Source organism: Hyperoodon ampullatus (assembly GCF_949752795.1).
Source record: "Hyperoodon ampullatus genome assembly, chromosome: X".
NCBI classification, from domain to species: Eukaryota; Metazoa; Chordata; class Mammalia; order Artiodactyla; family Ziphiidae; genus Hyperoodon; species Hyperoodon ampullatus.
Window position 1 is genome coordinate 63,059,417 of NC_136913.1, and position 10,582 is coordinate 63,069,998.

Genomic DNA, 10,582 nt, shown 5'->3' on the forward strand with positions numbered 1-10,582 from the left:
TAATCCAGGGCAAGGCCCTAGCTCTCTTCAATTCTATGAAGGTTGACAGAGATGAGGAAGCTGCAGAAGAAAAGTTTGAAGCTAGCAGAGGTTCATTCATGAAGTTTAAGGAAAGAAGCCATCTCCATAACATGAAAATGCAAGGTGAAGCAATAAGTGCTAATGTAGAAGCTGCAGCAAATTATTCAGAAGATCTGACTAAGATAATTAATGAAGGTGGCCACGCTAAACAACAGATCTCCAGTGTAGACAAAACAGCCTCTATTGGAAGAAGTACATCTAGGACATTCATAGCTACAGAGGAGAAGTCAATTCCTAGCTTCAGAGGACAGGCTGACTCTCTTGTCAGGCTAATGCAACTGGTAACTTTGAGTTCAAGCCAGTTGTCATTTACCATTCTGAAAATCCTAGGGTTCTTAATAATTATGCTAAATCTACTCTGCCTGTGCTCCGCAAATGGAACAACAAAGCCTGGATGAAAGCACAGCTGTTTACAACATGGTTTACTGAATATTTTCAGCCTACTGTCGATACCCACTGCTCAGCAAAAAGAGATTCCTTTCAAAATATTGCTGCTCATTGACAATGCACCTGGTCACTCAAGAGCCCTGGTGGAGATGTACAATGAGATTAATGTTGTTTTTATGCCTGCTAACATCATCCATTCTGCATCCTGTTGGTTAAGGAACAATTTTGACTTTCAATTTTTATTATTTAACAAGTATCTTTTGTAAGACAATACCTGCCATAGATAGTGTTTTCTTTGATGTTTTGGGCAAAGTAAATTGAAAACCTTCTGGAATGGATTCACCAATCCAGATGTCATTAAGAACATTCGTGATTCATGGGAAGAGGTCAGAGTATCAGCATTAACAGGACTTTGGAGGACATTGATTCCAGCCCTCATGGATGACTTTGAGAGGTTCAAGATGTCAGTGGAGGAGGTAACTCCAAATGTGGTGGAAATTGGAAGAGAACCAAAAATTAGGAGTGGAGCCCAAAGATGTGACTGAATTGCTGCAATCTCATAATAAAACTTTAATGGGTGAGGAGATGCTTCTTATGGATGAACTAAGAAAGTGATTTCTTGAGATGGAGTCTACACCCATTAAAGATGCTTTTGAGTATTGTCCAAATGACAAGAAAGGATTTAGACTGTTACACAAACTTAGTTGATAAAGTAGTGGAAGGGTTCGAGAGGACTGACTCCAATTTTAAAGTTCCACTGTGGGTAAAATGCTGCCAAACAGCATTGCATGTTACAGCGAAGTTGTTCGTGAAAGGAAGAGTCAGTTGATGTGGCAGACTTCACTGCTGTCTTATTTTAAGAAATTGCCATAGCCACCTCAGTCTTTAGCAACCACCACCCTCATCAGTCAGCAGCCATCAACATCAAGGCAATATCCTCCACAAGCAGAAAGGTAACTACTCACTGAAGGCTCAGGTGACAGTATTTTTTAGTTAAGGTATGCACATTGTTTTTTAGGCATAATGCCACTGCATACTTAATAGACTACAATGTAGTGTAAGTATAACTTATTTTCACTGGGGAACCTAAAAATTCATTTGACTCAACTCAATTTACTGTGATATTTGCTGGAACAATACACTCACTATCTCAGAGGTATGCCCATAGTTGGACTTTATCCAACTTACCAAACGTGCACCATAGCACACTCTGAGGGAAGTGAAAAGACAGCTCACAGAACGGGAGAAAATACTTGGAAATTATGTATTTGAGAACTTACTAGCATGGAGAATATGTAAAGACCACTTCCAACTAAAAAATGGAAGAAAAGTACAATTTAGAAATGCACCAAGGACATAAATATTTCTCAGAAGTTAATACACCAGGAGCCGTAAGTACATGAAAAGAATTTTAATATTTTTACTTGAGAAATTCAATTCAAAATAACCATGAGTATCACTTCACATTTTGGGTATAAAATGAAAAATGGAAAATAATAAATGTTGCTAAGGATGTGGAGAAGTTGGGATTTTTGTTCTTTGTTATGGGGGATGTCAAATAGTGAGGCTACTGTGCAAAACAGTATGGTGGTCCCTCAAAAATTTATAGAGTGTCTGTGACCCACAAATTCCACACAAAGGTATATTCCTCAGTTAAAGGAATATTAATGTTCAAGTAGAAATTTTGTATGGAAATATGTAAAGGAATATTAATGTTCAAGTAGAAATTTTGTATGGAAATATGTATAGCCACACTATTTGCCATAGTCAAAGGGTGTGTAAATGGAATAAGACCCTTATGTGCCTGGTTTCTTTTACTTAGCACAATGATTAAGAGGAACATACATGTCATACTGTGTATCCATAATTCATTCCTGTTTATAGATGAATAATATTGCAGTATATGGACATACTACTTTCTTTACCCATCCGTCACCTCATGGTGATTGGCACAGAAAACATTTGAAGAAATAATAATAATGTTTGGTGAAAGACATAAATGTGCAGATTCAATAAGCATTGTGACCTTGAAGAGAATAAACCCAAATGCATACTGATAACACAATGTAATCAAACTGATGAAAGCCAATGATGAAGAAAAAATTTTGAAAGTTCCTACCAAAAATCAGTTTATTATATATAGGGTAATGGTAATTTGAATAAATAACTGTATTTCTTACCAGATACTACAGAGTCCAGAAAATAGAACATCTTTAAAGTGCTGAAGGTAAAATTAACCCAGAAGTCTATAACTAGGAAAAATATCATTTTAAATGAATTCAAGATTATTCTCAAATGAAGGAAAACCTAGATAATTTTTCATCACAAAAATGCTCTAAAAGAAATGATAATGGTTTTCTTCAGGTAGTGACGCCAGAGAGAAACTTGGTACTTCAAAGGGATAAAGTTTGAGCAAGTAATGGTAAATATCTGGGGATATACGATAACTGTTTTTCTCCTAAACCCTTTAAAAAGTACATGACTCTTGGAAACAAGATTATAACATTGCCTGAGAGGAATTTCAATGTATTTAGATGTTAAATTATGGTAACAACATAAAGTAGGTGTTGGGAGGTAATTTTAGCACAGGGCAGGTTGTTTTTTTTTTTTTTCTTTTTAGGTATTTTCAATTTATTTTATTTTTATTTATTTCTGGCTGTGTTGGGTCTTCGTTGCTGCGTGTGGGCTTTCTCTAGTTGCGGCAAGTGGGGGCTACTTTTCATTGTGGTGCGCGGGCTTCTCATTGTGGTGGCTTCTCGTTGCAGAGCACGGGCTCTAGGCACGTGGGCTTCAGTAATTGCAGAGCGTGGGCTCAGTTGTGGCACACGGGCTCAGTATTGGTGGTTCGCAGGCTCTAGAGTGCAGGCTCAGTAGTTGTGGTGCACGGGCTTAGTTGCTCCACGGCATGTGGGATCTTCCCAGACCAGGGCTCGAACCTGTGTCCCCTGCATTGGCAGGTGGATTCTTAACTGCTGTGCCACTAGGGAATCCCACAGGGCTGGTTTTTAAATTTATTGTTTTGCTCTATCCAAATAATAATGTTTCCTTCTGTGACAGAGGATGGCATGACACTTTGCAATCTCTTAAAACATTTAGAATATCCATTTTGAGAAAAAAGGTCCAACAAGCCTTGTTTGTCAGATGAAGTTAGTATTTTTTAATAATACAGAAACATTAGCCACAGGGTAATCTCATCTTCACTTTGAAATGTTGCAGCTTTCCCTCTCTGGGAATCTATATCTCCTGCTCCACAACCTGAAGCAAAGCTTCAGTGAAAGTACCATGGGGTGCTTAATTCATTAAGGTTCCTCTACCTATTCCTTGAATGCAGTCAAGTCAGCTTCATCTCATTGGCCAGGGTTTGTTTTAGATTATAGAATTGCCCTAGAGTTACAACTTGCAGGCAAAGGCAGAGCCTCTGCAATCACTAATAGATCCTGTGGTACCTGGATTAATTCTTTGGGCCTATTGGAAAAGTTAATATACAGAGAATCCAAAATATTCAGGTTTCCTAAACTTGGGATTCCTCACTTCTGATGCAAACCCATTACATGTGCAGAATCCACCTAGACCATTTTTCATTGCCCCTTAGAATAAGGTGGAAGGCTTGAAGAACCAATGTGAACTCATGAAATCAATGTGAAGATGCTCATGCTGCTTACTATGTCATGAGTTATAAAATCTTCTGTCATTGAGGCATGATGTTCATGTCTTCTGCCAGAATTCATAAAACGAACAGGCTTACTTTTAGCTTGTATGTATGACAAAATCACAGGACTATAGTTCATGACAAAGCAGATGGTAATGGGACCTATATGGTCCTAAGATTTATAGATTTTATTTAAAGTAGTAATATTTTAGTGTTTAGTAGATGGGAAAATATCACCCATGTACATTTTTTTACATCTTTATTGGAGTATAATTGCTTAACAATGGTGTGTTAGTTTCTGCTTTATAACATAATGAATCACTTATACATATACGTATGTTTCCATATCCCCTCCCTCTTGCGTCTCCCTCCCACTCTCCGTATCCCACCCCTCCAGGCGGTCACAAAGCACCGAGCTGATCTCCCAGTGCTCTGCGGCTGCTTCCCACTAGCTATCTACCTTACGTTTGGTAGTGTATGTATGTCCATGCCTCTCCTTCACTTTGTCACAGCTTACCCTTCCCCCTCTGCATATCCTCAAGTCCATTCTCTAGTAGGTCTGTGTCTTTATTCCTGTCTTACCCCTGGGTTCTTCATGACATTTTTTTTCTTAAATTCCATATATATGTGTCAACATACAGTATTTGTCTTTCTCTTTCTGACTTACTTCATTCTGTATGACAGACCCTAGGTCCATCCACCTCATTACAAATAGCTCAATTTCATTTCTTTTTATGGCTGAGTAATATTCCATTGTATATATGTGCCACATCTTCTTTATCCATTCATCCGATGATGGACACTTAGGTTGTTTCCATCTCTGGGCTATTGTAAATAGGGCTGCTATGAACACTTTGGTACATGACTCTTTTTGAACTATGGTTTTCTCAGGGTATATGCCCAGTAGTGGGATTGCTGGGTCATATGGTAGTTCTATTTGTAGTTTTTTAAGGAACCTCCATACTGTTCTCCATAGTGGCTGTACCAATTCACATTCCCACCAGCAGTGCAAGAGTGTTCCCTTTTTTCCACACCCTCTCCAGCATTTATTGTTTCTAGATTTTTTAATGATGGCCATTCTGACTGGTGTGAGATGATATCTCATTGTAGTTTTGATTTGCATTTCTCTAATGATTAAAGATGTTGAGCATCCTTTCATGTGTTTGTTGGCAGTCTGTATATCTTCTGTGGAGAAACGTCTATTTAGGTCTTCTGGCCATTTTTGGATTGGGTTGTTTGTTTTTTTGTTATTGAGCTGCATGAGCTGTTTATAAATTTTGGAGATTAATCCTTTGTCCATTGCTTCATTTGCAAATATTTTCTCCCATTCTAAAGGTTGTCTTTTGGTCTTGTTTATGGTTTCCTTTGCTGTGCAAAAGCTTTTCAGTTTCATTAGGTCCCATGTGTTTATTTTTGTCTTTATTTCCATTTCTCTAGGAGGTGGGTCAAAAAGGATCTTGCTGTGATTTATGTCATAGAGTGTTCTGCCTATGTTTTCCCTAAGAGTTTGATAGTGTCTGGCCTTACATTTAGGTCTTTAATCCATTTTGAGCTTATTTTTGTGTATGGTGTTAGGGAGTGATCTAATCTCATACTTTTACATGTCCCTGTCCAGTTTTCCCAGCACCACTTATTGAAGAGACTATCCTTTCTCCACTGTACATTCCTGCCTCCTTTATCAAAGATAAGGTGACCATATGTGCGTGGGTTTATCTCTGGGCTTTCTATCCTGTTCCATTGATGTATCTTTCTGTTTTTGTGCCAGTACCATACTGTCTTGATTACTGTAGCTTTGTAGTATAGTCTAAAGTCAGGGAGCCTGATTCCTCCAGCTCCGTTTTTCGTTCTCAAGATTGCTTTGGCTATTCGGGATCTTTTGTGCTTCCATAGAAATTGTGAAATTTTTGGTTCTAGTTCTTTGAAAAATGCCAGTGGTAGTTTGATAGGGATTGCATTGAATCTGTAGATTGCTTTGGGTAGTAGAGCCATTTTCACAATGTTGATTCTTCCAATCCAAGAACATGGTATATATCTCCATCTATTTGTATCATCTTTAATTTCTTTCATCAGTGTCTTATAATTTTCTGCATACAGGTCTTTTGTCTCCTTAGGTAGGTTTATTCCTAGATATTTTATTCTTTTTGTTGCAGTGGTAAATGGGAGTGTTTTCTTGATTTCACTTTCAGATTTTTCATCATTAGTATATAGGAATGCCAGAGATTTCTCTGTGTTAATTTTGTATCCTGCTACTTTACCACATTCATTGATTAGTTCTAGTAGCTTTCTGGTAGCATCTTTAGGATTCTCTATGTATAGTATCATGTCATCTGCAAACAGTGACAGCTTTACTTCTTCTTTTCCAATTTGGATTCCTTTTATTTCCTTTTCTTCTCTGATTGCTGTGGCTAAAACTTCCAAAACTATGTTGAATAAGAGTGGTGAGAGTGGGCAGCCTTGTCTTGTTCCTGATCTTAGTGGAAATGGTTTCAGTTTTTCACCGTTGAGGATGATGTTGGCTGTGGGTTTGTCATATATGGCCTTTATTATGTTGAGGAAAGTTCCCTCTATGCCTACTTTCTGCAGGGTTTTTATCATAAATGGGTGTTGAATTTTGTCGAAATCTTTCTCTGCATCTATTGAGATGATCATATGGTTTTTCTCCTTCAATTTGTTAATATGGTGTATCACGTTGATTGATTTGCATATATTGAAGAATCCTTGCATTCCTGGAATAAACCCCACTTGATCATGGTGTATGATCCTTTTAATGTGCTGTTGGATTCTGTTTGCTAGTATTTTGTTGAGGATTTTTGCATCTATGTTCATCAGTGATATTGGCCTGTAGTTTTCTTTGTGACATCCTTGCCTGGTTTTGGTATCAAGGTGATGGTGGCCTCGTAGAATGAGTTTGGGAGTGTTCCTCCCTCTGCTATATTTTGGAAGAGTTTGAGAAGGATAGGTGTTAGCTCTTCTCTAAATGTTTGATAGATTTTGCCTGTGAAGCCATCTGGTCCTGGGCTTTTGTTTGTTGGAAGATTTTTTATCACAGTTTCAATTTCTGTGCTTGTGATTGGTGTGTTCATATTTTCTGTTCATATTTTCTATTTCTTCCTGATTCAGTCTTGACAGGTTGTGCATTTCTAAGCATTTGTCCATTTCTTCCAAGTTGTCCATTTCATTGGCATAGAGTTGCTTGTAGTAATCTCTCATGATCTTTTGTATTTCTGCAGTGTCAGTTGTTACTTCTCCTTTTTCATTTCTAATTCTATTGATTTGAGTCTTCTCCCTGTTTTTCTTGATGAGTCTGGCTAATGGTTTATCAATTTTGTTTATCTTCTCCAAGAACCAGCTTTTAGTTTTTTTGATCTTTGCTGTTGTTTCTTTCATTTCTTTTTCATTTATTTCTGATCTGATTTTTATGATTTCTTTCCTTCTGCTAACTTTCGGGTGTTTTTGTTCTTCTTTCTCTAGTTGCTTTAGGTGCAAGGTTAGGTTGTTTATTCGAGATGTTTCCTATTTCTTAAGGTGGGATTGTATTGCTATAAACTTCCCTCTTAGAACTGCTTTCACTTCATCCCATAGGTTTTGGGTCGTTGTGTCTCCATTGTCCTTTGTTTCTAGGTATTTTTTAATTTCCTCTTTGATTTCTTCAGTGATCACTTCGTTATTGAGTAGTGTATTGTTTAGCCTCCATGTGTTTGTATTTTTTACAGCTCTTTTCCTGTAATTGATATCTAGTCTCATAGCATTGTTGTCGGAAAAGATACTTGATACAATTTCAGTTTTCTTAAATTTATCAAGGCTTGATTTGTGACGCAAGATATGATCTATCCTGGAGAATGTTCCATGAGCACTTGAGAAAAATGTGTATTCTGTTGTTTTTGGATGGAATGTTCTATAAATATCAATTAAGTCCATCTTGTTTAATGGGATTTGGAGAATATAGTAGTTGCAGTGGCGAGGCCTGCTGGCTTGCCCTTTTTACAATGTGTACAACTGCATTAAGATTTTATAACAAGAGTGGCATTTATGTTTCTTAAAACTACCTTCTATAGTAGAGTATAATACAGAAAAAAAGACACTTTAACAAGAGAAATATGGAATGAATCATAAATCCACTTGATGACAAAGGAAATCAAAATACTTAAGGAAAACACAACTACATCAAATACTACCATGCACTAAAATTAATCTGACAAACTATGTACACTTCTAGTAATTTTTTTCAAACAATGGTAAAAGATATGAAACTCTAGTTCAGTAGGAACAGATCAATCTCTATTTTGCCTGAGTTTCAATCTTCTGACAGCATCAACTATCCCACTATATTAGAAACAGCAAGCAGTCTTACGTACTGCATCCATACATCATGGACTTTCTTGCAATAAAATGCTTTTGTGTTTTTAACTTATCGTAAACAAACTCACAATCAGGAGGGGAAAAAAAAACAACACTTTTCCCAAGTCCCATGTTCTGAATGGGGTTTTAGATAAAGAATCAATGTTTGCCAAAGAGAACAAGAATCTCTGAAATATTATAGTTTCGATGATATAGAAGCCCTTTGTATACATACCAGTTTTTATCACCAGGTTATTTTATTTTAGATGACCTACACTATGGCTCAGAAATATGTTAACTTTTAACAGGACTCATGACCTAACTCACTAATTACTTCTATCTGTTTAGTCACTTGTACAATCCATGTTTTCATCTTGGCTTCAACCAAGTCTTATTATTTTGTTGTTTTATTTTTACAGGAGTATTGAATGTCGTATAAGTACCTCTCCCAGTTCTATCTGGAAGCCTGTATTAGAGAACAAGCAACAACAAACTTACTGACTACATACCCCAGGCTTCTCCCCTGAACCAAGAATGTCTTTTTATGGCAGGTCTGGCCTGGGGAGATGGTGATGGACCTGTTCTCTAACAGTCCTGACTATCAAAGCAAGGCCCTAAGGGACAACAGACATAAGGAAAGTCAATTTAATTATTCTTACATCTGTCCACTCCCTCTTGGGTCATCAACGCTCAGGTAGTACAGGCTCACTCAATAACTTAAGGTGTCAAAGGGAGTTCCCATGAGAACTAGCCCAACAGTTATCTGCCTTACTTGTCCATAACTGACTAGGCTCTCCAGGTAATTACAAATGCAGTAGAATTCTTAAGACACAAGAACTTCCTCTTTGACTCAGAAGAGTAAGGAAACATGTAAAATGTAAGTGTGTAAAGCAATAAATTCTAATCAATATTGCAAAAAATGCTGTTATTGTAACACCAATCAGCTCAAACTAACTTTCTAAAAACATTTTTTTAGGATAGGCTGGCTAACATTCAAAAATTGCCCATATAAGTTCTTAGCTTACATTCTATTTAAACATTTCTAAAGCAAGTAGTAACTAGAATAGACACAAAACAGACAATATATCTGGACCTAAACCTAAAAGTGAAATTGGGTCCACAGGCACACTCTTAACCATTTTTCCAAAGAAATATGTTTAAATGGCTTTACCATGCAGAGCTATGGCTTCCCGGAAGGGTTGCAAATCAGTCTCTACAGATGAGCTAGTTTCCGTTGAAGTAGCTCGGTTAGGGGACACTACAGTCAGTCTTGGGGGAGCTCTAGAGTTTCGCGGTGGAGGAACTTTTCCACACAGGAAGCTGATCAAATCTTCTCTACGAATAGTTCTTCTGCGCTTTTTAACCCAAGCCAACACATCCTTATTGCGTCGCTGATAGCCAATTTGAATTCCAATATCAAAACTTTGCTGATGTGTATCCACGCTTTCTTTGTAAAGGTTGGTGACGGCAGTGGCTGCATTTTGGAAGGGAACCCAGAGAGAAAGTCCTGGCTGCTGACACACTCGGTCTTTGTAGAGCTGGGCCACGGCGGTGGCCGAGTTCTGGAAGAGGTGCCACAGCTTCTGCTGCTTGTGCTCGGGCTGCGCGGCGGCCGCCGCCTCCTCCTGCAGCTCAGGGGGCAACTGCTCGTCCTGCTCGGCCTCGGCCAGGCACTGCCACTCCCACTTCAAGAACCAGTGCTCAGGCCCGTGCTCCTGGATCTCGGCCTCGCCCTCCTCCTTCTGCTCCTCCATCCTCCGCGGCCTCCCGCGGCCTCCCTCGGCCTCGCAGCCGCCACAGCCGCTTCCTGCTCAGGCGAGGCCCCTGCGGGAGCATCGTCATCAAGCGGCCTAGCGGCAGAGCCCAGCGGCCTGCGGCGGCCCCGGCCTCCTGCACCCCAACGGCCTGCGAGCCCCGCCCCGTGGCCCCGCGTTGCCCAGGATGACCCCCGCCCTGGTCCTCCCCACCCCAGGCCCCTGCCGAAGGGTGCTGCGGACCAGATGAACACCGCCGCCTCTCGCCTCGCTGGCCTGAGCACGTCTACCGCCCCGCCATGGTGCCGCGGCCTCCCTAGGGCCACCGCCGACCGCTCCGCGCAGCCCTGCCGGCGCCGCCGAGCCTACCCTG

At 39.5% G+C, this 10,582-nt stretch overlaps 1 protein-coding gene across 1 annotated transcript; it reads right to left on the minus strand.

The window, feature by feature from the left end:
* Positions 1-9,612: 9,612 nt before the first annotated feature.
* LOC307069720 (HUWE1-associated protein modifying stress responses 1-like) lies at positions 9,613-10,209 on the minus strand (the record flags this gene model as incomplete). Its single annotated transcript, XM_079728058.1, has 1 exon — positions 9,613-10,209. The coding sequence occupies one exon, from the start codon at positions 10,207-10,209 to the stop codon at positions 9,613-9,615; it is 597 nt and encodes a 198-aa protein (XP_079584184.1).
* Positions 10,210-10,582: the final 373 nt, after the last annotated feature.